The sequence below is a fragment of the Clavelina lepadiformis genome, chromosome 1 (genome assembly GCF_947623445.1).
Source record: "Clavelina lepadiformis chromosome 1, kaClaLepa1.1, whole genome shotgun sequence".
NCBI classification, from domain to species: domain Eukaryota; kingdom Metazoa; phylum Chordata; class Ascidiacea; order Aplousobranchia; family Clavelinidae; genus Clavelina; species Clavelina lepadiformis.
The window spans coordinates 18,864,074-18,890,948 of record NC_135240.1 but is presented as its reverse complement, the minus strand read 5'-3'; the positions used below and the strand labels follow the sequence as shown (position 1 = coordinate 18,890,948).

The following is a 26,875-nucleotide window of genomic DNA, read 5'->3' as shown; positions in this document are numbered from 1 at the left end:
TATGTTACACATACAGTGCATAATAAAGAATTCATGCCATTAAAATGTTATTTTTGTTGTTTTTATGTCTAGAAGTTGTATTTGCTAATAGAGGGTGTCACGAGTAATGACAAAAACATTGGGATGAAAATGAAGATTGCTGTAGCAACGCTTGGTCTGTTTATGCTCTTGCAAAGTACTACGTTTGGCAAAAAACATATGAAAACAAAGCGTTTATTATCTACAAATCGACGAAATGTGATGGCTGATGCTCTACTAGAAGTGGAACCTCTCCCCCCAGACGTTGTAATGAGTGAATGCACATGTAGATGTTGCGAACAGACTCCTGCCCGTAAGTTAAAACTGCTTGCAACTTTTTAAACTTGCGCTAGAGTTTGTTTACTGGCTATAATATTATGCTGAATGGAACTGCCATCTTCGAGCAAACGCATTATCAAAGTGCAAAACGGGTTTTGTTTTTCAACTTTCGAACAAATCATTTACACTATAGCCATACAGCAGTGGTCTATATAGTTGATTAAGTTTATTGTACCTGTTCTTTTAGCTCTGACTAGTCCACTGTGCGCCAATGATGTGGTTATGGCTGTCGACAGCAGTGCTTGTTTCCGGGATTATTACAGTAGAATGATGAGATTTTTGAGAAAACTCGTTAGACGAATTGGGCGCACTCCTAATATTCAGTACGGCGGGGACGAAACTCGTCTTGCTTTGATGCAGGTTAGCTTTCTTAGTCAAAACTACGGATATACATACTTAATGCTGTACCCATATGCACCTTTACATGAACAACGTTATACTTTGAGCATAAGCTTATTTATCGTGTAATTTAGGATATATTTCACGGAAATGTTTTTTAGCAATTTGTTTAATACTCGTGAAATGTTTAATTTAGTTCAGCAGTGACATTGTGTTTCCGTTGGAATTGTCTTCGTTTGAGCATTACACCAACCCATCAACGAAAAAAGGAATTTTAGAGGGTATAAATGATCAGCTGGACAATTTGCAGTTCCTGGGAGAAGGATCGTTTCTCAATAAAGGTACAGTATATAACAGTTATAAGCCTACACGCTTTTGTCATGAACACGTATATTGTTTGTTTAACAATTGGTACAGAAATACTGTATACAGTCAGATGTCGTTAATCCCGACCACTTTGTTTCGTCAAAAAATGTCGGTTTAGCGGAGTATCCGGATTATCGGAAAGCGAAAAATCAATCAATCTTGCAAATGCAGCACCGTGTTCAAAATGCAGTATGCACCTTACTCCAATTCAAAATACCAAGTTTATTATGACATTACCTAAGTTATTATGCCTAGATAATCGGCTATCGTGTTCGTCAACTATTTCTGTATCTAGGACAATCGTGTACCATTTTCTCTTCACTCTTAATAATCCGGTTTATCGGATTTTTTTACTAATTATTTAGTACATTTGTTCGAAAACTTTTGTGTCGGAGTCGGACAGCGGGGTTTCCGGATTAAAAGGGGTAAAAGGCATAGGAAGAAATCCGTTCCCGGCAGTTTTGTGTCGGATAATGGGGATTCCGGTTGTCCCGGGTTCGGATTAACGAGGTCTCACTGTATCTGGTTTCTTTGGAAATGCAATGGTTGTTTCTTACATTTTATATTTTAGCCCTTAATGCCACTGTTTCCCATATTCAATCTCAACCAAGGCCACAGAATTTACTGGATCAAATTTCTCCGGTAGTTCCACGCAAGGTAATGTACTATTAATGTCACGTGTCTACGTGTCTACGTGTCACGCTCTCCCACAGGATTAGCAACAGATTCACCAAAATTCTGTGTGTCTATGTCAAACGGAGCCATGAACGGAGCATAAACTTTATAGTTTTGACCTTTTGTCACCATTGGAAACGTCAAAAACACGGCGTTCCAATGATAGTTTATCGTTGATAGATACCGTTTTCAGACAAAGAAATATAGAATCGGTTTAGAAGAATCCGCCCATTTAAGATTATGATGTGTTATAGTTATACGAATACATGTATATTTTTTAATTTTGTCAAGGTTGTAATTATTATGACAAATGGCAAAAGTCATCCGAGTGTAACTATGAACAACATAGAAACCTCGATCGCAGCAATGGAGAATGAAGGAATCACTGTCATTCCTGTTTCAGTTACAAGAGAATGCCAGTAAGTACTCTTTCTCACCGCTATTTTTTGTTTGCCGGATGTAACCTTCGAAAAAATTATCCATTGCCATCTATAAATAGATTTTATACTTTTAATTCACTATTTAGTGTTTTAATTTGCAAAAAAATAAGTTTTTGTACGTTGCTCAACAATGATTATTATTTATAAATTTATACTATTAATAAATTAAATTAATGTTAGTAAATTAGTTTTATTATTGCTAAAAGCTTCTCTTTAAGGCACCAGTACAGTAATAATATGTAGCAGTACCTCTAATGAATGTTATCGGGGTTTTAAGTGGATTCCAGTCGGACCAATGGAACGAAGGGTTGTGCCCGGACACTGTTGTTTTGGGCAAATTAGCCAAAGTTGGTAGAGAGGAATCTTCCTCGTTTATGGAGATGACGTCGCAGGACACGATTCCCGACATCTTAAACATTCTTGAGGTAACTTGCTTAAAGGTTACCCAAAAGCATATCTCTGTAAATAAGTTTCCTCTTGAAACAAAATACTGTTGCTATTCTATCTTGACCGTTTAAGTATGCAGTTTGCTCTTGTATTGCTATACTCATTTCAATTTTATGAAAAAAATATAAGAGTAGGCCTATAACCTGATCCTATAAGTTTAATTTTAAACAGAAACTGTCATTGGTTATGTAGATTTAACATTTACGTTTATATCCCTTCATTCTATCATTACTGGGTTTCTCTTCATCAAGCCTCTTAGCAATCTAATCTAAAAAATCACTTTGAAAATATAAAGAATCATATCACGGGAAAGGGAATAAATGTTTTTATTTTGTTGTATGTTTTTTTTGCAGAAGGTGATTACTGAAAAATTCTACCAATTTCTGTCCCTTTCATGCCAATCAACGAGAAAAGCTTTGAAAAACGCTTTCATTACTATATTAAAGCTGAAATTTATATATACTAACTTTTCTCTGAAACCTCAAAGAATAAACTAGAAAAACTTTTCGTAAAAGGGAAGGTTTATGTCACAAAAGCTTATGTTTTTGAAGTTTAAAGTGGAATATAATTCTCTTTTTGTAGTGTCACCCGCAAGCTAGCAGCTTGACTGCAGCACCTTGCAACAACTGCACTTGTTCCTGCGAGGTAAGCTCTTTCAACTTTTATAAGTTTTGTTGTTACTTGCATTGGCGAGAAAGATGCTGCGTAATTGCCTTTAATCCGAGATGTTAATTAGGACGATTGTTATCAAAAGTATTATCATCGCATTAGTGTAAGTAATTATAGCATAAACACCGCTTATTATAGTGTAAGTATTGTTACCGCATCAAGTTCAAAATGACTCGAATATAATTCTACCAAAATATTATGCGCATGTATCATGGATATGCCGTACTTGGTACGTTGTGCTTAGCACTTATACGATATAGTATACGCTGGTGATATATCGTAGCTTTTCACCACTGACGTACAAAGGTCACTGACGTACAAAGGCCATATTAATTGCATAAAAGGGGTAGGTCATAATGAGAATTAGATCAATATAGCGGTTGGAATAAGACGCACAGCGTGTTGAGTCAACCCTACTCCAGTCAAGGTATATATCTTCGATATGCTGTTTTTACAAAACTGATTTACTGAAGCTTTTCTAAACGTACTTACGTGAAATTTTTTGACTTTCCATAGAGAGTAGTCATAGGTAAAGTTACGAGCTGATCACTTAATTTGTTTTGTAAGATTTGGTCATCAGCAGTTAATCAAGTTTTTATTACATTTATGCAATTTTTATGAATTATATTTCTCTGCTGCCAAGTCTGCTTAAGACAAATAGAGCACTCGCCGTATCTGGTACCATCAATTTTTCCACAGAAATGGGAAAGAACCTCGCCCAGAGTGAAATAACGCCAACTCGAAAAAATACCATATATTTCACCCTATAAATATACTGGTTCTTTTTACAGAGTATTCGTTTCACCAATTTTAAACTTAATAACGTACGTGCTAAATAAACAACGCTAAACGAATTACCCTGTTAACTTGTGAAAGTTCAGTTATTCTCCACGGTATAGTTTTAGTTTAATTAGCAATTAAATTTAATCTGCCAATTTTGCACACCCGTGTCGTCATCTACGCTATAGAAGTGAAGAGCCAGGCCCAAATAGGGTTACAAAATAAGGTTTGTAACCTGTCCATACTTACGAACCGTCAAACGTCAAATAAATGCTTTTCAGACCGATAACAGTCGATTGTTATAAAGTAAAAAAACTAACAAAACTAAATGAACCCTCATATACAACAATTACAATGGTCAGGGCTGCATGCCAGGGCAAATTGTGATGCGAAGTGTGCTAAAGCTATGAAGCGAACAAAGCAATGAATCCTTGTGGTGTAAAACAACAATTATTGAGTCGTAATGCAACAAACTTGTAGTACCTTGCTTGCTGCTCCCAGGGGCGCCGAAAGCACGGAGGGAGTTACCTGCCCTATAATCTTATAAGATTAAAATGAGGTTTTGTGTTTATCATACTTTGTCTTATGCCAATTTTATGGTGGTTTTGCTTTATCACAAAATTTAGCATGTTATCGCTTCCAAGAAGTTTTTTTCAATGGTTGATTTAATTTTCACAAGTATCGTTTCTAATTTATTTTGACTGCCATCTATGGATACCTTATTTCTGGAGCCAGCGTTTAGGACACGCCTGCTTTCCACTGTCCAGTTTCTAAACAGTACCTAAAGTGCTGAGTACGAAGAAATAATCTTTTTCAGCAGTTAGCAAGAGATATGAAATATTTTTCAGTAAAAACTTATTTTTCATGTTTCTTTGTTTTATAAAGGTTATAGTTTGTGTAAAACAAATTATGATTTGGACCAAAAACCTGTTGTCAAATTCATCATTTTGGTGTCATGACCTACAAATATTGCATTTGTAAAAATCTCAGGATTATTTCATTTACATTCAAAACGCTTGCGGTATTGGCTAGTATTAAAAAATTCACCCTTGATTTGTCGAGTGTTTTTTCGAAAAGATGAATCTTGAAAGCGAATGATACGAAACACCTAGACCTGGGCATAGGAAGAATTCATGTTACGTTACTACAATGCGAAAAATGTTTAGTATAATTATTATTCTATCATGAGCTATGAAAACCGTTTTCGTGGGAGCGTAAATATAATACAGCACTTCAGTTTTCGGTTAGATATTGCCGCTAACGCAATTGCAATTTCATTATCCTTTCAAGGACGCTTCTTTTTGCATTAGAAGCATGGGTTTTACCATTGCCTTGCATTTGTTTCAGGTTATGATTATTTCTCGCCGGGGATAATTGTGCGTTCGCAAATAATGATTACTCTGATCTCATATAAAAAGTAGTTTAAAGTTTATCACATGGTATACAATAATTTAACCTATATCATTGTTTTAAGCTAATTTCAATCTTTTCCTGAATTTAGTTCAATTTGATTCGAAACAAATTCCATTTTTTTCCAAAACTGGTTAGCCCACCAACAGCATTTCTTGCATGCGGGCTGCTTTACTGTAGGTGCTTTGCCTTAGGTTATAATGAGTTCAACCGTTGCTAAGTTAACAGTCGTTACAATCGCAATGTAGGACAACCCAACGTTAGTCAACGTTGTTTTCAAAGCACGTACGTTATTAAACAACACTATCGCGATCCACAGATGAGTTGATTTGTTAGCAGTAGACCTATATTCATACGTGATTACGTAACGATAAAAATTGGTGCGTAACTGTATTTTGCAGATACATAGTTTTTAAACTACGCCCAGCACCAAAAATGCCTTTTGTAAAAATCTGCCCACACCCTGTTCGATAGTTTCCGGCGCCACTGACTGCTGCCACATTGATTTGTCATCGCACAATGTAACTGAGCGCCGGATTTACATGGTGGAATGCCCTGGGGCCTAGCATTGGTGGGGCCCTTTCATTACTAAAATTATACTTTAAGAGTTATGTGCCAAGTTTAGCTTTATGAAGTCCAACACCTTTTTGTTGGTCTAATTCATATGTGTCAAACTCCCGGCCCGCGGGCCACATCCGGCCCGCTTTACAATAAATCTTGGCCCGCAATGCTATTTTATGCATTGAACTATTTCTGGCCCGCGAGATCATTGTACAGTATAACTTATTTTTCTTCAAGCAAGAAACAAGATTATAACAAATCGCACAATACTGTACAGCAACACAGCATGTTGCCTCATCATACGATAGAATAAATCGATTTATTCTAACGCTTGCAATCTGGGCTGCTTTTTTCTTTATTGTTTTTTAATTCTTTAATGCTTTCGCAAAGGGGATGAATGAAACATAATGATGTAATAAAAGAATAATCAAAAATAGCCCAGTCAAAAATCGTGAAAAACATCAAAAACTTGGTGTTGTTTCGCTACCTATTCCAATTTATGTACTCGTGTCACGAAACGTTCAATCAAGTTTTATCCTTACGGCCCGCAGCGTTAAATAAGTTTTGAGTTTTGGCCCCTGGTGCGATTGAGTTTGACACTCCTGGTCTAATTAGACAAGCCAGCTGCTATCATTCTTTAATCGATAAAGAACTGCGCAACAAGCCTATACTTAAAATAACAGAGCCAGCGTGAAAATACTAAAATACCAATAACCATCACTGAAATATGGCGTTAACAAGTAAAACTGTTTATAGGTAGCATGCAGTGACGTATTTAGGGTTGCGTTGAGGGGAACCAAAAAGCTTTAAAAATTGGTTTCAAAATTCCCGAGTTTGTCCACTGCGCCCAAAATGCGCAAAACGCAAAAATTTTGTGCTTTGGCGCCTCAAATGCCGCTTTAAAATGCCTTAAACGAAATATATTTTCATATCTAGGCCTATGTAGACAATACAGCAGCCAAATTATAGTGTTCACTTTGTAGACGCCGTGTACAACTTATAACGCCACATACATCGATTTTTAAACGCCGTAAGCCCGTCCATTAATCTTGTATTTTTCTCCGTAATTGACATGTAGTCGCAAACAAAGAAATTCAATAAACGAAAAAGACTGCAAACGTAAAAAGGCCCATGGTTTAAAATCGTTAGGTTGGTGAAGGGGTACGGGTATGGCCCAATGACCCCTTCGTAAATACGGTAGTGTTAGCATAAAATAGTATTTAGGAGGGTAAATGACAGACTTTCTAAAGATGTTTCAAGATTTTGACATTTTTCTGAATGGCATTTTTACACCAACTTGCTGAAGTAGCTTTGTTCCAGAAATATTTAGAAAAGACCTATACAAGTCAATTGTAGGCTACACCACGATTGGTGATATCAACGAAGTTTTAATGATTTCTTGACCACTTATAGTTATATTTCCAACAGTGCTCAATTTGCGTTGTTGGAAGTAGGCTCTTTAGAAACTTTCTCTCGATTCTTGATAACCAGAACGACAAGCAACCTGTCATGTTTCAAGATCAGCCAATTATATGTTCACAATTTGGTCATTGTTTTTTCACAATGCGATTTGAAGCTTTCATGCCATAGCATTGTACTTAATATAGAGTACAATATTGCAGTGGTGATTATAGCAATATAATAGCCTAAATAAATCCGACCCTGATGTAATTACTGTAATTAAATAAACGTTTCTTGAGAAATCCAATTATTTGGTTCTTTTTGTATCAGCAGCTATACGTTACATCGACTTACCATTTCCAATACTTATATTATTTTTCCAATATGAGTGTGTTTGACGCAAACGAGTTAAGATGACGCTGTTTACAAAGTTATTATGTTAAGAGGAATTCTTTTATCTTAATAGCTTCCGGTTGGTCCGCGTGGTCCCGAAGGACCTAGAGGCGCAAAAGGAGACTTCGTACAGGTACAAGCTGTGCAATTTTTGAAAACGTTGTAATTACACAGCCGTTCTGACAGTCGTGAGTATTTAATATATCTTCAGTATAATAAAAGTCGACGCTTAATAGTCATGATAAAGTTACCTATGTTCAAAAATCTTCATTCAATAGACATACCGTAATTAAATACCTGCGACGGTTTTGGCTCACAGCATTGCCTAAATGTACCAATAACATATACTTTTCAAAATTACTATTATGCTTTTATATAAATACAGGGAGAACCGGGTATAGATGGTGAAACGGGCTCCAAAGGTGAAGTTGGAGAAAAGGGGGATAGAGTAAGCGCTAAAGCTAAGAGTAATTTTTACGAAAATATAATCATAAGCTATACAAATAAACTTTAAAATCATCGCTGTTTTAATTTTCAGGGTCCTGTTGGAGAAAAGGTATACCAAACTTGATATTTATTAACCAACTAAAGAGGTTTGCTGCAGAAAAGTAGTTAAACAGACGTTTTTCTTTGAACTCTTACAGTTTCATTTATTTTTTTAATCAATTTTTAAGTTCCGGGCTTATCTGTTTGTGATGATTTTAAGAAGAACTGGACTTTGTCGTGTATTATATTGAGCATTACTATTTTAAAATAGGGGTCAGTCGGTGAAAAAGGCATAGTCGGTGATAAGGTATGATTTGATTTTCCAGAAATGATTTCTCTACCATAATGCGTAAGCATGACCTTAGTTAAACCACATCGGTCAACAGTAAACATTCTCCTCATAAACTCAAAGTTTATAGCTCGATAAATCTACATATTTTTTCCATTTATAAACAAATTGATTGTGTATTAAACTTACGTAGCATTGCGCTTAACTACATGTCTGACTATATCGTAAATATTGTATTGAATTTAACCTAATACCTAATGCCAAATGTCTAACTTTATAGGGTGAGCCCGGCAACGTCGGAGAAAAGGGAGACACGGTAAGAATTAAAAACTATTGTGTTTTGCCACAAAATTAATCTTAAGAGCAATTCTTCAAAGGCGTTTGATGATTGCTTCAACCAATATTTGTGGTCTGCTCTATACATGATAAATGAATGTCTTGATGTCCTTGCTACCTAAGCTAGAGAAAAAATTGTTTCCAAAAGAATATATACCGCAAAAGATGGAAAGTGTGAAAGGTCAGATAAAAAGCGGCCAAAACCTGGAATTATGAATACGCGTGTTCGAGGTTTAGGCAGAGGGATTCCTTCGAAAAATAAGTGCAATCTCGGGTACAAGCCGACCGCTATCGAAAACCCAACAACGCAGTTTGCACATTTAAGTGTAACGAAAACTGGTCGGTCCGTTCATGACTCTGCAGCCAGATAGATGACTCTACAGGTTTCTGTAAATGACGTGAACTGGTACTCAAACGACAAGAGGATACTAAAAATAGTTATAAAAGAGTAAGACGAAGTTTCACATCACAGCCTATATAGATCAGAGCACGACTAGCCTTCGCACCATCATACCGTCTCTGTCCAGCGTGTGCTCCTCGGTACCACTTCCCCAGCGCAAACCTACATCAGTAATAACTGATTGATGACAATCAACGCAAGTCAAGCGCTAGTGTGGAATTAGAGCGTTGGGGGACACAAAATACTATATCCAAAGCAGGCACACAATTAAAACGTATTTTTAAAGCAAAACATTGTGAGTATTGGTACAATTTGTGATGAAAATGATAAAGTAATTGTAGAGTCCACTTATGCTGAATATAAACGTATAAAAAATATAGGCTACGAAACAAATAACAGTACACTAAAATTTCTGTGACATAAATTACCATATGGTATCACTGATCTTTAATTTAGGTCTATAGTTAGAAACTTAGATGGAATTCTCTTGCTTGATACTGGTTTACGAATACTATTCTTTCACATTGTTGAGAAGAAATTTGAAGTCAAATGTAATCTCTTTAAGCTCTTTCTTGGATTTGTCGATTTTGACAAGGGGCGCGCGGCGCAGCTCAAAATATTTAAAAACCGTTGGCTTATTGTATTAATAGCAGTAAATCGGAAAGATTGTTCCATTTGACTTAATAATTGAGTTGAGTTAATTGAGTACGAATCAGTACAACTATGCTGATTAAACATATTGGATTAAAGAGCTTATCTTTATGTATATGGTATTGTTTTTATATAGGGAGACATTGGTCCTATGGGTAAGGTTGGCCAAAAGGGTGAAGTCGGTGATATTGGACCTAAAGGAGCTATTGGAAAAATTGTATGTTGCATTCAATATAAATAAATTTCATTTCCACAATATAAGTGTTTTTAAAGTCGTCTTTCAACTAAGTTTAAAACCATTTATTTTAGGGACCTGAAGGTCCGAAAGGTGATGAAGGTGAAAAGGGTGAAGTCGGAGAACAAGTAAGACGTAGAAAAAACGGCAATAGTTGAGTTATGATTAAATTCACATTGGTATCACGTTTTCACAAAGCCTTTTTAGGGCAAAGTTGGCAACAAAGGTGAAGAAGGTGAAAAGGTAATATAATACTATTTAGTTACAAATACTGAATAAGGCTACAACTACTGTATGAGTAATACGGTTGTAGCAACCTCTATTTCTAAATAATACATACCAGTAACTAACAATTAAAAATGAATAACTAATAAAAATAACTAATATAACCCAAAATAACTCAATAGTTAATTGAAAATGAAAACTTATTATTAGCAAAACCACGTTCTCAAACAGTAAAACTAAACGCACGTTCTTAAAAGATACTTGAGTTTGTCATGTTTTGCTCATCCCCCATCAGAGGGGTCATGAGCGAAGAGTGTAAGTAAGTTATGAGCTCTAATTATGTAAAGTTAAGTGATTTCATATAAATAATCCTCTCTAAACGGATAAAACATATGGCGCACTTTCTGTTTCAGCTTGACAGTAAATGAGAACTTTTTCTAATAACTTACTACCGGGACGCTATTTTTAGGGTACCAAAGGAGATTCAGGAAGCAAAGGATCAAAAGGTGTCGGAGAAAAGGTGCAGCGCCATGCTATCAAATTTATTCATTAAATTAATTTTATTTAAACCTTTTTTCGATTCAAATATAAATTTTCTTTTGATTAAACCTTTTTAACACGAAGTTTTACTGAAATTATAGGGAAGAAAAGGACAACCTGGCCCGGTTGGCCCCGAAGGACCAGATGGACGAAAGGGTGATCACGGTCCAAAGGTATATACAGCTTATTTCATATTTTCTGCCATATGAGAAAATTATTTTATTCCAAAAAAATTAATTAAAAATGGTTTCTGTTTTGGATTGTTTGGATTATACGTATTGTTTGCATATTAGGGTGATGAAGGAAAACGGGGCTTATGTGGAAAACCCGGACCAGCTGGCAAACGAGTAAGTGTCATAAGTTTGCTATATTTTATTACAATGATGATATATTTTATTACAAATTACTATGATGAAAGAAATAGCTAATCCTACATGTTTAACAGGGTATCGAAGGAGTACCTGGAGTCGACGGCATAGATGGTCCGGCGGTAAAAGAACCTTTAAAATAATGAATGCTTTGTTTTTTCAAGCTTTACTTACCCAGATTACATTTGAGTTAAACTTTTGGCTGGAACTAAGTAATGTTGATGCACAACCATGTTTTTAATAGAGCAGTACTTATTAATAAAATCTGCTATACTTACACGCAGGGGCCTCAAGGAACACAGGGCCCAAGAGGGCAAGTTGGCTTACATGGAGACAAGGTTTGTGAATTGATGTTGATTTTCTTCTTTTTGTACTGTTCTATTTGCGCTATCCTAATACTAAAGTCTTAATTCTAGCTAGAGTGTAATCCCATCAGCTTTGAATCGTTTACTGCTGGTTTCTAAATTTTTATACATTATTTGAATTTAAGTTAGCACTCACTGTACCACAGTTATAACCATGCAACCTTCATCAAGCGCCCTTGTTAATTACTTTACACTTCATTTCAGATCGAGAGAAAACGTCATATTACGTATATAGCCTATGTGTAAATTACGCACATTACACTTATCAGAACGCATTTACCATTTTTGTCAAGAGAACGTCGAAGACTTACGTAGTAAACAAGTGCATTGGTGGATAAACAGAAATATTTGTACATTTAACAGGGTAAACCTGGTGAGCCAGGTACAACTGGAGAAGAAGGACCAAGAGGATTTCCTGGCGAAAGAGGTCGTCCTGGACCACAAGTATTGACATAGTTTTTCTTTTTTGACGATCTGCGCATCTTTATTATAAAAAAATATCGGTTTTAACACCAAATACAATTAATGAAGGGTGCTGATGGCCTTAAAGGTGAGAAAGGAGAACCATCAAGAGAGATCGGTCCACAAGGTTTTTCAGGGCCTTCTGGACAAAAAGTAAGATCTTGTGAAACGGAGTGATTTTTTGAATTTCCATCAAGTGTTTCAATTAAAAAAGACAATTAAAAATAATAATAACAATTAAAAAAGACCTAAAACTTCTTGCCGTGTAGTATAATGTAAAATTTGCTTTCCTTTCTTTGATCCTCTTTTTTCTATGAGATATCCTTTTACTTGCATTTAGGGCGAGCCTGGAGTAGAAGGAGCTGACGGACTGGATGGGAGAGAAGGTCCATCTGGTAGACAAGGTCCAACGGTAAAACGAAACTTCTTGTATAAGCGTGTAACGTAAAGATATTAAAGTTACTGACAAAACAAATTATTCATTACGTAATATTGAATATTTTTATTGTAGGGTCCACCTGGCCCCCCGGGCCCACCGGCCGTTTATAATTTGGAAGAACTAAGACCAATTATTGTCGATATTATACGAGAACTACTACCTGGAGGTAAACATCGGGATGTTTTTAACTCCATAAATGCGTAACAATACCCTAAATTGCTCAATAGGCTAGAACCAGTGCAAAATAGTTATGCTAGACTTAAAACAAAAATAGTACTTCCAGACGTAAGGCAATATCCGTGTAGTAGGACCGACAACTATAATAATTCATTTCTGTATTTTCATTTAAATTTTTTATATTTCGGAGTTTGACTTATTTGCAATTCGGCTTTTGATAATACACTGTAGGGCGTAACTGGTATGTTCTATTAACCTTTCACGACGTGCAGCTTTTTAAATATATATCTTCTTCTGTAAGTGAAGACCTAATCTTTGTTATAACTGTTGTAAATACATACATGATGAGAAACGGAAAAGAAGTGTAATGCGGCCATTAGAGTTATATTACGTATAGGATGTTTTTTCTAGGATGTAATGTGGTAGCTAATGGTAAATTTTACAACTATTCTCTTTTTTTGCAGAATGCGGTAAGATCTCTACTTATCTGTTCACCTTCGAAAAGAGTATTATGTAGGCTTCTGCATGCTGTATCTCATATGTATCATGTTAACAATCACTTAGTTTTATAATATACTTCTAGTATTATTATGAAACTTCATTGAAATCATTGGCAATATATCTTTTCAAATGTGTCAGTTAAAAAACATGGTATGTTACTGAGTTTTAAGCTAGCCACTGACGATATTGACACACAAGCAAATTACAAAGCGTGAATGCATGGCTATTGACCAGCGCTTTTTCTGTGTGTGAATAACATGTTACATGCAATAATTTTACAAATTAAGGACTTATTATTTATAACAATGTATACTTCAAACACCCAGTGGCTAACAAACCCAACGTTTGCAACGAATACGCCATTGATCTTGCTTTTCTTGTTGATGGAAGCGATTCTATTGATCGAAGCGATTTCGAACAAGTAGAGTCGTGGATTTTGTCTACCGTGGATGCATTCAATCCTTCGGCAAGGAGGATTCCACTACATGTAAACGTTGTGCAGTTTTCTGAGCAAAGCCAAAAAGAGGTGCAACAAATGGTTGAACATAGCTCTGATGAAATAGCTGATGTAGTTCACAGTATACATCAAATGCGATCTGGAACAAAATCTTACAGCGCTTTAAGATTTGTTAATAACAATCTGTATCCTGATTTGAGAGAGAATTCGTTCAAAATTCTGATAACTATGACCGACGGCGACGCTAGTGAAGACAAAGATATTGAGGCGATTCAGCAAGCTCGAAGCAACTTCAACATGATGATTGCCGCTGGCGTTGGCGAAAAAGTTAATAACGATACACTACAAGATTTTAGTTCCTCTCAAGATTACATAATCAATGTCAATAATTTTGTTGAATTGAAGAGTACTATTTCCTCTATAGTGGAAAACACATGTTCCGGTATTGATGCCATTTTATCAGGTATAAATAATAGAGAAACAGCAAGGAGCAAAAAAAATTTGGCGTTATGGTAACACACTTACAAATGAACCCAGCATAACAAACATTTTTTTGAATTAAACGCAGAGCGTTGCTATTACTATACATTAACAATTGTAGACGAAAGTTGCATGGGGCTGATTTGATTTGCATGCTTTGAATATCTTGGCTAGAATGTGGCATGCTAATCTGTACTTTGAAGGAAAGATCTTGTACTTTGTTTCGTCTGACATGTGAAGAATATTAATTCTGTATCTTATCTAGCCTGGTAACATTAAACTTGGCAGTTAATTCAAGTAATTTCAAATAAAAGTTATTATTGCTGTATAATTGGCTATATACCTATGTATAAATACCAAATCGGTTCTTATCCTTTTTAACTTTACAGGGATGGAAGAACCTGGGGATACCACAGGTAAGCAAAACTTAAACATTATTTAAAGTTCATGTTGCTTATCAGTAGGGCTAAGAACGTTCAGAAACGTGTGCACCTGTTGCATTACTCTGGGCTCCCTAACGACTTCTCAAGAATGTTATCAATAATGCCAGTCAATTTAAACAATTTCCTCAAAAGAGTAAATTTAATGTGTGTTAGGAAAAATCCTTTTAACAGATAACTTAAAGCTCTTAAAGGGAAAAAATCATAAACTGTCGACTGTTTCTTACTGCCTTCTTGGCCACTGATTTTTGTGCAATCGTGCTTTTGAAGATTTCTGTGAACAATAGGCTTATTTATCGATAGTAAGATTGGTAAATGATATAAGCTGGTAATTTTCTTGAGTTTGAAAGTTAATCAGATGTGAACCACATTAGATTTGTCGAATCTGTTGCAGTAAGATAGAATTTTTACTCGTTAACAATGCTTGATATTGTCTGTCTCATAAACTCAATTTGTCATGAGATTTTGTCATATACTTTTTGTTTGTGAACTGCAATGGACAACGGTACAAGACAAAAGTTTTCTCAGCACTTCACTTTTATCTTAGAAAAGCAAGTGAGGTTTTACTAATTATATTTTCCACCACCTAAAGTTAAACAAAAACATCTTGAGAACTCACTTACAAAAAGTTTTAGTTCACTGCCCTGTTGATTTCCGTGTATAGGCTAGCACAAGAGTATGTTACGCAACTCATCCTTATACTGTGCTATGGTGATGTTACATAACGAACAGGCTGCGCTGTATGAAAGATGTTTAGCAAGAAAACTTAAGAAAGCAAAATAACTTTATGTCCAAAGTTTACTCTGAAAGCGCATGCTAAAGCGTGAAAGTTGTTTGTTATGCTAGTGTCATGTTGTACTACGTGTCACGTAGGCCATAACGTAACGTGGATAATGAAAGTGAAACTCTCAATCTTGTTCTGCTGCTTGTCGTACCTCTGTGTCTTCAACGCTTTCCCGTATAGCACTTTCCATAATGGTCACTTCCCTGGTTGACAATTGACATTAACCCGAAATTGTAATAGCCAATCAGAAACAAACCCGAATGTGGGCCAAAACAATACATAGACCCAGGGTTTTTTTTAAGGTTTGGTTTGGGTGACCGCTAAGTACTTTTAAGAGACCGCAAGTGTTTCATTTAAATACCAAAAAATAGCCTGTAGTTGCAAGTCCAAATTTTGGGAAACCGCTGGAGAAATTTGGGGGACCGTTTCGGTCCCCCAAAACACCTTAAAAAAAACACTGCATAGACCTATGAAATTTTCAGCATTTGATATATAGGCTAGTCAGGATTTCGTTCAAACAGGTTTGAAGTTGATAAGGTTAATATTTTTCGGGATTATGTATAACTCGGAAAAGTGTTCTTCATGAAAAGAGAGGTCCGGTACCACGAATGCGTTATGAGAAACAAGAAAAAGGCGTAACTAAATTTAAATAAATTAATGAAATCAATTGTATGATTGCATTACAAATCGATGTACTGAACACAAAACTACGTACTTCGGCAATATACGCTTGCAAAATTCTTGTTGTCTTGCTAAATCTATTTGGTACGGTGTAAATGCTCATTTAAAAAGGTACGTGTATGTCCGGTTTAGATTTAACCTATAGGTCTATTGAGTTTTGAATCTAGTTCGGTTTCTCCCGAGTATATTTGCTCGAAGTGATTTAATTAAAGAGAGTGACTATTTCACTGAAAGTAGGCCATGTAGCTTGTTGTTAATATGCACTCAGCATATTTGTTTTTACATATGTTGCGAAATATTGTCTTTGACAAACGTCGATGAATAAGTTATTGCGAAAGAATCTAAACTTCACAGACTTTATTTCTCAGAAAGATGTATTCTATGACTCCTTTACAGTTTACAGTATATAGGGCTTATAGGCAATCGATTGATCGATCGTATTATGTCACTATAAACTTATATGCTTCAATGTCCCGTTTTTGTGCTACTTTTACTTGATCTTATAAACAGATCATGAAAACGATTAGTTGACCGAGCCTATACCTTTAACGTGATAAAATATTTCTTCGATGTGAAATTTGAATGGACCGCAGCAGCTGCATTTCCAACCGAAACACTCTAATGGGCCTATGGCGAATCTCACGTTGTTGCTGCCACTGATGGAGCTTGGTTGAGCTGTAAAACTCCGTGTTATTTGACTGCTCAGAAGGGTCTGTTCACCAGCAACAAAGTCGGTTTAACATATAAAGGTTTATTTTTATTTCATACCAAACGCCTTTAAAAGGAAAGTCGTGGTGACTCAAGTTTAACTTAGGCAGTAATCAACATAAAACTAAACTGAAAGCAGCACGTGTGCTTGTCACGAAAACCTGCGACCAAATGAATTACCGCTATCAGAAAACGCATTCGCAACACAAAACACTGAAATCGCTGTAGTGACAAATAATAACAAACATCACACAGAAAATACTAAAGCCATGTGAAGCGTACCCGCTACAGGCCAAATATACTGTCACTTGTTAAATGCGGGCCGCAAATTGAATAACGTATTACACTTGATTAAAGCAACTATAAAAGTATATAGTTTTATAGTAGGATATGGCTAACACAAAGTATAAGTGAAAAAAATCATCGCTCTTTAAACCGCTATTTTGCCCCGCGTTTAGGCGGCAACATATTCGCCACTACAAGTGTGGCAACCACCATCACAGTTTATAGCAACGATGAAGATGATATATGCAGCGAGTCACCTCCATTTGGGAATTGCAATAAACCCGGTGAAGATATAAAAATAGGGAAGTACTACTGGAACGCTGTAATTAAACGCTGCGTTCTATTTTATTATCAAAATTGCGGCGGTGGGAACATATTTGATACCGAATACCAATGCAAAGAAAGATGTCACCGCCCTTGTAAGTAAAACATCTAATTTTTACAAATGTTGGATGCCTATATTGAGAAATGTCAATCAAACATTCATTCATTCATCATGAAAATATCATTCTTGCCTGCTTTTGCAGTATCGTCTGCAATAGTTAAGAACACATCAGAAAATCTCAAAAAAGTGCATGATCCAGTCCAAGTCGTGTATAATGTAGCGTAAATATGTCATATATTGTGCATTACGGTGCTTGTTTGCTCTTTCATACATCGCAATATTTCATGAATCATGACTTGTGTCACCTCATCCTGTTAACTGCCATCGTGTGACTCGTGCACGTATCCTGAGCGATAGAACTTTGATCAATTTGATCAAATTTAACAGGTGTTTGTTTTTAATAGTATAAGCTACGTAATTTCTAATAATTTAATTTGCATTTCACATAACGAATGGTAAGTAAAAAGATTTAGTTTTTACGATAATATTAGATGAAATACAGGGGAATTTCGATTTTTCGGAGATCACAACGAAACTGCCATTATTATCCGTACCAATTTTCAAGAAACGAATTTTCCCTTTTCTGTATTCATACATTTCATCTCCAGGCCTTTATTCGAAAAAGCTTAATCCGACAAAGGATTTTTGGGAGCAAATTTTCCGAAACCACTAAATTAACCCTTGCTTAATCTGGAGTGATAAATATAAACAAGTGAATGGCGTTCAGCTCGGTTGTATGACCATAAAGTGCAGAAACAACTTCAGCTAATAAACGCTTTTGTTCCACGCATATAGTGAGCACGTTTGACTTACTGTAAAACGCTTGTATATATGCGCTATCTCATGCCGCAGGTTGTGCACGATGTTGAACATCGATTTCTCCAAAACCTTTCTTTGTTTGATTATTTATTTAATATATAAAACAAAAAAACTTTAGTAGGAAATCACGAATGTTTTAAACTTGAAGCATGTCAATGAAAGAAAAAAATCGAAGCATATATCAGACATTAAGTGCTGAGCCCCACTAACTAGGAAAACACACTTTTTAGCTAAAACAATTCTCTATAAACCAGCGTGAGTTTGATTAAGTGCCGCACCGATTTTATTAATTAAACTGTCATGTCCACTGGGCTACTTGTGCTGCTTACACCCAACACAGGTAAAGCTAAATTCTCTTCTAAATACAGGACTCAAATTCGCTCGTAAGGGAATTGCCACAATCGCATACCCAAACACCCGTTATTTTGTGGAAACGGTGGAAAGTAGGTTATGTGCTTGATGGGAATTCTGGAAGAGTCTTATTAGTTATTACACTGTTAATGCTGGATTACCTTCGGTTTGCACGAGCCAGCTTGTTACATAGCCTACAGTATCATATGCTTCGTTTGGTGTGATTTCGTTTCGTTATATTTCGAAAACCTCTGTTATATGCGACAAAACGGTTAGAACGAGATCCCGCGTATTTCTTCTTATGAAGGACGTTGCTTCCAATAATGTGGTTACCATTACTAATCATCTGATTACAAGGTTATAACTTTATTTTCAAATTCTAGCGGCTCCTACGACAACGTCAGCAGCCCCATCATCTAGCACCACACTTGCGCCAGGTTGTTACAAGGCGTTTGGAGACCTCGCCTTTGTCTTGGACGGAAGCGCGTCTGTTGGTGAAACGGGTTTTGCCGAACTTCAACGATTTCTGTTAGAATTGATAAAAGAAATACCGAACATTGGCAATGACGGAGTACAAGTTGCCATAATTCAATACAACAACCAACCAAGGTATAACTCTGAATTTAATTAAAAGTAAAAAAGTTGTTTAGTTGTGTGTTAACCATATGCGCCAATTCTCCCATACTTAAAGGGTCGAGATCAACTTTGAGGACTACAGCAACAAGAATGACCTGCTTGATGCGATTACGTTTATAGAATACCTTGATGGAAATACAAGAACTGGGGCTGCTTTGGAAACTTTAAGTGGACTGTTTGTTGAAGCTGCTCGACCAGACCGCAAAAAAGTAAGAGAAGAACATGGGAAAAACCAAAAACTATTATAGGAACATAACGTGGGGCGGGTAGGCTGTAAACAAAAAGCATTTGATAGAAGACCTCATATTCAATACCGCCACCAGACAGGGCCTGTAAAACGCGCAGTGAGAAAAGCAGTTCCCACTGTGTAGCGAGTTTTAATATTTGAACTTAAAAACACGTATCGGTTAGGTGCATGGGGCAAAACCGGTGGTTCTGTTCTGCGGGTCGCCACCCAGTTTTGGGTTGGCAGTTTTTATCAGTGTGTCGCCGACACTCGTCAAAAAAATTAGCTGAACATAAATCATAAGTAAGAAATTTACCAATCTACAGTAAAATAGCTTGAACCGCGCAAAGAAATATTTAAGCTAAAATAGTGTCACAACGATAAATTAATATCTTTCATTGTGTTACGTAAGTGATAGCGGGCCGTCTCGTATTATGGTAAGAACCAGGGTAGGCTAATTATATAGACGTTTACAGCATAACGAAATAAAATTACATAATCATAATACAGTACAAGCTTTGTTTACGGAATCAGAAAACTTGACTCATTATAGCGAAATCTGTAATAGACAAAACTATTTAGCTGCCAACAAAAAACTGCGATGCGTTCTACTAATAAAGTGTTTTACGAGCCAACACTGCAGACACAGAAGTTATCGTCACCTCAAACCAAGCAAGTAAACACAACGGGTATTACTGGGGTTATTTGTTTTAAAACTGGTGTTTACGACGCCTCAAAATCGTAGAACGTTGATTACGCATGCCAAAATGCGTGTGAAGCTGCCCTAATAAGTTTTAATTTTTTTTTATTATACATGGCTTGTTTGATTACGAGCACTTTTTGGTTGGTTTAAACTTTGACGTCAGATGTTTACTTGTTATTTGGTTTACTTTAAACCATAACAATTGCATGCATTAGGCCTACTTCAGTGTAAATATCATGAGCAATTGTTTGAAACGTGGTATGGTTCTGTGGGTCGCGTATATTAGCCCGGGCCATTAACGTTTGATATTTGATCGGTCCAAAAAAGTAAGAACCGTACTACTACCCACTGGGGCAACTGGGCAATAGAGTAGTTAGAGTCAATGAAATAGTGCATTTTTAATATTAATTTGACAACAGTATCTATCCTGATAGAATTAAAAAGGTGTTAAATTATACATACAGTGATTTCAGATCACAATAAAACTGGTTGAACAATTTCGTGTGTATTATTGTGTTTAGGTCGGAGTGGTTATTACGGATGGAAGGAGCCAAGATGATGTTACCGGTCCGTCAGAACAGTTAAGAGAAGACGGTGAGTTGAGAAAAGAACAAAGTTTGTTACAATGAAGAATTCAGAACTTTTATCACCAAGCTGTTCACCAAAATCTATAGGTGTATCTCTTTTCGCGGTTGGAGTTGGTGAAGCAGAATATGTAGAATTAAGGGAAATAGCATCCCAGCCAACGGATAGATACATTCTTTCCGTAAACAACTATGCTTCCATAACCCAAATCCGCGAGGAATTGCTCAGCAAGATTTGTTCGGCAGCAGAAGGATTGTACATATGTAACTATTTGCTTTCATTTAATATTGTCATTTTCACATTACAACGGCGTAAAGCATATTTAATGGTAACTCTAACACTTTAGCGGCAGAGGAAAGCGAGGCTGGCATTGAAGACGACTTGCTGATCCCAGGTAGTGATACCTACAAGGCTACCGTTCTAAATTAGGCTAATATTTTACTTACATCATGCAAGATAATTCATATTACGATATCAAAGAAAATAGTTAAGTATTTGTACACAACTACAAATGCATATAAATATTAACATTACTTTAGACAGGAAACTCCTAACAACGCCAGCTTTTAGCAGAGAAGTAGACGAGACCTCCGGAGAAATGGAGTTTACTCTTTAGAAATGGGTGTGGAAGTTTTCAGTTGCAGAAGAGTATTAGATAAAAAGTCTTCAGTTATTTTTTTGTTTCATCATGTACCAAAAATGTATCAGCATATTTTTTAAACTTGCAATGTTGCATGACATCTTATGCTTTTGTGTTAGTATAATTTGGGATTTGTATTAATGCAACACTATATAAAGTTGCTGTTAGTATGTAATTGGCGATGTAATTGTTCCTTCAAATAAATCTAACAAAAAAGGAATAGAAATTTGGTTATGAAAGCAAGGCTCACGATGATAGGTGGAGAGCATCACATACGACTTGCACTGTTCTAGTAGTCCCACAGGTTTAATAAGAGCTCGGGGTGAGCGGGGTTGGTTGAATCAGTGGCTCGTCATCTTGTCTAACCTTCTGGCTGCATGATAAAAAGAGCTCGATCCGTTAAGTTTAAGAACACGTTTCAGAAAGCATACCAAATATCGTTCTGTAAGTAACTTTTGGCGAATTTTGTTACTTTTTGGGTAGACAACCTAAGAAAAATTTTGCAGTTGCACATTTTTGTTATAGTTTAAAAAGCGGGTTAAATGGCCTGATCTATTTTAATTCCATTGAGTCTTGTTAAAATTAGATTTTTGGTAAAATTAGGCAAACATGTACTTTGGGGTTGGATAGATCAGATGATTCAATCATATTTGAATCCTCTAATAATTGCTAGCTATGTGGGAAATATTTTCTAAACAGTGAAGGGCATGGTACTAAATTTTAACGTGTGGACTCACGAATTATGTACAAATCATGAGAAATTTGTTTCCACTTACTGTAACCAGGATAAAAAAGTTTTGTGGTATGTTTAACTGTCTGAGGCGTGTCTTGTCTGTATAAGCCAGGGTCACCAAACTATGGCCCGCAAGATTAATTTGTCCGGCCCACCTCACTGAATCACAAATGAGTTCATTGTATGTTAGCATATTGAACAAAGTGGGAATTTGGCCCGCGATGGTCAGTTTTCATGATTATCTGGCGCTTTGTGAAAAAAGTTTGGTGACGCCTGGTATAATCTATTCAAATTTTGTATGAAATAAAACATTACTTTCACAATCTGTGTACATAGTCATTCAAAACAAACCCTGTAATAGAACTATTTTTATAGGAAGAATGTTTCCGATAATAAAGCTGATTCAACCAAGTCGGTGGTTAACAGAAATAAGCTTGTTAGAAAATACATGTACTATAATTCTTACTTTTAATATAATACAGTACTGCTAAAAAGTTGCTTTTTACGGTTACCTACAGAGGTTTAGTCACCATTTGCCAAATTTTTACTGAAAGTGGTCAACCGTTGTGGTCGCAAAAAGAAAATATCGTCAACCAACTCCATTCTCTCCTACAGCTTTCTTGCTGTTAGCAAAAAATTTAATGTTTAACTTTGGCGGACAAAGTTTCAATTTTCGGAAACAACAATTATAACAGAAACGGAGGAATTGTGAACTTATCATGAATGAACTAAACTCCAAGAAATTGAATGAAACTTCTTGCAATGAAACATCACAAAATTTGTATTATTCTATACTGTCTAAGCAGAGTTGGGCAGTCGGTACTTTGAAAGTACCGCCAGCAATAGTCCCGGTACTTGGCAAAAAATGTACCGATAGTACCAGTATTCGGTATTATTTCGACAAAGTAGTTTGGTATTTTGCCGGTACCGGTATTTTTTGTACATCTGATTCTGTTGCAAGTGTATTTTTACCGATGTTATGACCCCACTAAAGGTTACTCAGGTTAAAAAATATGTGACCTCGCAATTTTATTAGACATTTGAAGATTAAAAAAGAACAAAAGCACAAAATTGGCATTAAGTTTTAATTAAAATGAAGTTTTAAAAACATAGTTTTCAAAACCATGAAAGAATCAATTTAAAAGTACCGAGACCGACTTATATTTCTTGAAAAAACTAATTAGCTAATGGGTACTTTCAGAAAAAAGTGCCGACGGTACCGGCAATAAAGTACCGCAGTACAGCAAATAGTACCGAGTGAATGCCCACCCCTATCTTGCAGTATAATTGATATCGTAACAACCTTAGCATTCACGCATCATTATTATGTTAAGAATCCAATAGCATATTTTCTTTTACATTTGAGTGTTTCATGCATGTGCGCTAAATGCTCGCTTGTTAACCTTTTTTGTAACTAATAACAATGTATAAATCAAATAAACACTGAAACAAAGTTTAAACAACATGCAAGTCGTAAATGAACCCTAAACATACATCATTTAATGTAATATATATATATATAGTAATAATAATAGTTTTAGGTCATGGTAGCCTAAGACTATATTTTGGATATATATACTGTCTTTTAGGTTCGTATGAATGATGCAATCTGACTTGCAGCAACAGACTAATCCAAAATTATGGAAGCCAAGGTCTAATGAAATATAGCTAATATTTATAAGAAAAGTCTAAAAACATGTATACTTAAAACGAAACAAAAATTAAACTCCAGATACACAAAGGAATGTCAAAATATCTCACTTGTCATTTACAGTTAACAATGTGCATATCATATCACAAAAAATGACATCTCACTTTCAAAGCCTTTTCACTACTAGTCCACTTCGAAGAGCCATGTGACTGGATCTGAGTACCATCAAGCAACTTTTATAATTTGAATTACTCTGTGACCTGTGGCACGTTCTACGTTTGATGGAAGTTTTTGAAAAACTGGGCGAATTCTTTATGGCAATCAGTTCAGGTTCGTTACTGCTTGATAATGATTCCATTAAATTATGTCTCTTTTTTGGTTGAGCGCAAGCTTTTACACGCTTTGCAAAAACTTTAGATGTCTTGCTTTTCTGTTTACCTCTACTTTTTCGTACTATGCTTGATGCAAGATTTTTGTGCTCACTAACTTTTCTCAAATCAGGTTTTTTTTCAGTTACATCCAAAGCGTGATCACAAAATAAGATGTCAGTGTCAATGAAGCAATTACCTAATTTAACTCTTTCTACCAAAGTAATTGGTTCTTTGTGTTTGATATTGGAACTATTAGTAAGGATGTTCTGCTTTCTTGTTTTGTATGTGATATCACATCTTTTATTCTTTGTGGACATCCGTTTAGCATTTACAATTGTAGTTGGAAAATCTGGTCTCTTTGATCTTAAATAATAATCGTTCTCTTTCACCAAAGAATTTAGCAGTGGTCCATTTGCTTTACAACAATCAGAGCCTTTGCTACTACATTTTGAAACTCTAGATCGCTTGTACGATCTGGTTTTCTTCACATCTGTAAATTGTGTTGATGCATTCAGTGGCCGTCTGGTATTTTTAGTACCTTTCTGCAAATGACCTTCGAGCTTTGCAATATTTTTAGTGATTTTTGATGAATGAAATGGTAATGAAGCTGTTCCATTTGGGCTGCTTGGTAGCTTATGAGTCTTTTTACATCCAAAGTTTTCAGTAACGTTCACAGGCGTAAGACATATTTTAGGATAGTCCATGTTCCAAGATGTAGCACTGAATTGTTGGTTTTTGTCAGTAGGTAACAATGCAGTGGACACTGCTGTCACAAAGTTTGTTTCTGTTCCCATTTTGCTGGAATTTGATTTCTTGGCCGGTGAAATTTTAATAGCTGAAACAGAGCTATTCGATTTCAAAGCCACTTTCTTTGTTGGTGAATTGTTCTTATGTTTTGATGGCAAAACCTTAGAACCTGGAAATAGGCTTTCATTTGAGAAATAAGAACCTGAAGTTACTGTACTGTAACTAGTAAACCTCTCTTCAGCTATTGGATCATAATCTTCTTCATAGTGCTGTGTGAGATATTTAAAAGAAAAAGCATCGTCAGAGTTTGGTTTATTCCAAAATTCTTCATCTACATGTTTTAATGACTTTGAAGATGTCAGGTCAACAGTAGTTTCAAATTCAACATTGGTAGAACATTTCGGTGATACTCCATTTCCAATATTGCGTGCAATTGAAACATAGCTTTTAGTGGAACCAGAAAAGCTATCATCACTGTCAATCGGCGTAAGTGGTGTGTATAGATGGTCTTCGCAAATTTTCTTCTGCTTGCCAATTGGAGATGACGATTCACTTAGTGAATGACAAAAAGATGAGAAATAATTATCAAAACAGTTTGTTTTATTGTTGTTATCAATATCATACTTCCTTCTTGGATTAGAAAAAGATGGAACTGATTTATCTAAAATATTATCATTAAGTTGATTACAATCGTCGTCTCCTTGTGAAGATAAAAAATCATCTACTTCTCCAACATAACTCAAGGTGCCATCAGCCGTTGCTAAAATACCATCAGTTGTCAACGATTTATATTTGTTACAAATTCCCTCCAGATCATTTAGATACTTTTTTTGGCTGCGCATTCTAATAGCCAATTTAAATTCTTCCATGTTAAAATCCAAAAAGTTATTGCAGTTTTACTACTTCAACAGATAAGTACGTCTAAGTCACGTAAAACAAAACAAATTTTTACATAAACATAATTGTATGCTGATATACCACCTTTTCAGTCAAAATCTGCTGCTGTTTGGTACCTTAACCTTTTATCAGACAATCTTCTCCAAAATCAAAACAAATTTGAAAAATTCTTGGTCTTGCTGGTTGTTAATTATGCAGTCAGTATAATGCCTCGATGAGTGAATGTTTACTTCTACAGAAAAAAGTTAATGTGATATAACGCAAACAATAGACTTGACTGCAGGAATGCACCAGACTGTTCAGATGTATGTCTCAAGCCATCAGGCAACCTATCCAACTACGCCCAGTCTGTGTATAAATCGTGACTTCACAAGAATCCTTTCTCTAGTATACTTACTGGCAACTACTTTTTGATTTAATACCAAGTTGTTTTTGGACTTGCCCCTCATCAGGTGCCCCTAAGAAAACTTCGATGTTAAATTTTGACCTTAAACGTTTAAAACAAAAGCCCTTTCTAATGCATAAATATGATTTGAAATGTATCAAAATACTTAATTCAAGAAATTTTAGTCATTCCTTATGGAAAGCCAATGCCGCAAAAATAGCAGTGTTAAATTGTATCGCAACTTTGCAAATTATGTTTTGTTTTCATACTTTGATTGGAGGGTTATCAAACGTAATTTGATAGATTCCAATCATGGAACAACAAGCCAAACATCAAAACCGGCATTTAAACGAGCTTTTCTGTGATTGCCGTTGCACGATTCATATGCCAATTTTTAAAATGGTTTTGCAACACTTACAATTACACCACAGTTTTATAAACTTGATATTTTTAAATCAAACCATGACATTTTAAGACAGATATAACAATTGCAAAGCAAACTGGCTGTTGGCAAATTACAATGCCTAATGGCAAATGGTGTTTTTTTTATTCGGGTTACTTATACCATGAATTATAAAATGGCCAAATGATTGGAAATT

General features: G+C 35.7%; 1 protein-coding gene across 1 annotated transcript; it reads left to right on the top strand.

Moving 5' to 3' along the window:
* The first annotated feature begins 76 nt into the window (after nucleotides 1-76).
* LOC143444300 (uncharacterized) lies at nucleotides 77-21,718 on the top strand. Its single transcript, XM_076943489.1, has 34 exons — nucleotides 77-331; nucleotides 545-717; nucleotides 893-1,037; nucleotides 1,634-1,719; nucleotides 2,029-2,156; nucleotides 2,455-2,602; nucleotides 3,207-3,269; nucleotides 7,912-7,971; nucleotides 8,224-8,286; nucleotides 8,377-8,394; nucleotides 8,596-8,631; nucleotides 8,894-8,929; nucleotides 10,137-10,217; nucleotides 10,310-10,363; nucleotides 10,443-10,478; nucleotides 10,930-10,980; nucleotides 11,102-11,173; nucleotides 11,294-11,347; nucleotides 11,446-11,490; nucleotides 11,653-11,706; nucleotides 12,097-12,177; nucleotides 12,265-12,348; nucleotides 12,536-12,607; nucleotides 12,707-12,800; nucleotides 13,276-13,281; nucleotides 13,639-14,232; nucleotides 14,639-14,665; nucleotides 17,321-17,566; nucleotides 19,086-19,311; nucleotides 19,394-19,547; nucleotides 20,789-20,861; nucleotides 20,942-21,115; nucleotides 21,199-21,246; nucleotides 21,392-21,718. The coding sequence occupies exons 1-34, from the start codon at nucleotides 124-126 to the stop codon at nucleotides 21,466-21,468; spliced, it is 3,567 nt and encodes a 1,188-aa protein (XP_076799604.1). The 5' UTR covers nucleotides 77-123; the 3' UTR covers nucleotides 21,469-21,718.
* The last annotated feature ends 5,157 nt before the right edge of the window (nucleotides 21,719-26,875 follow it).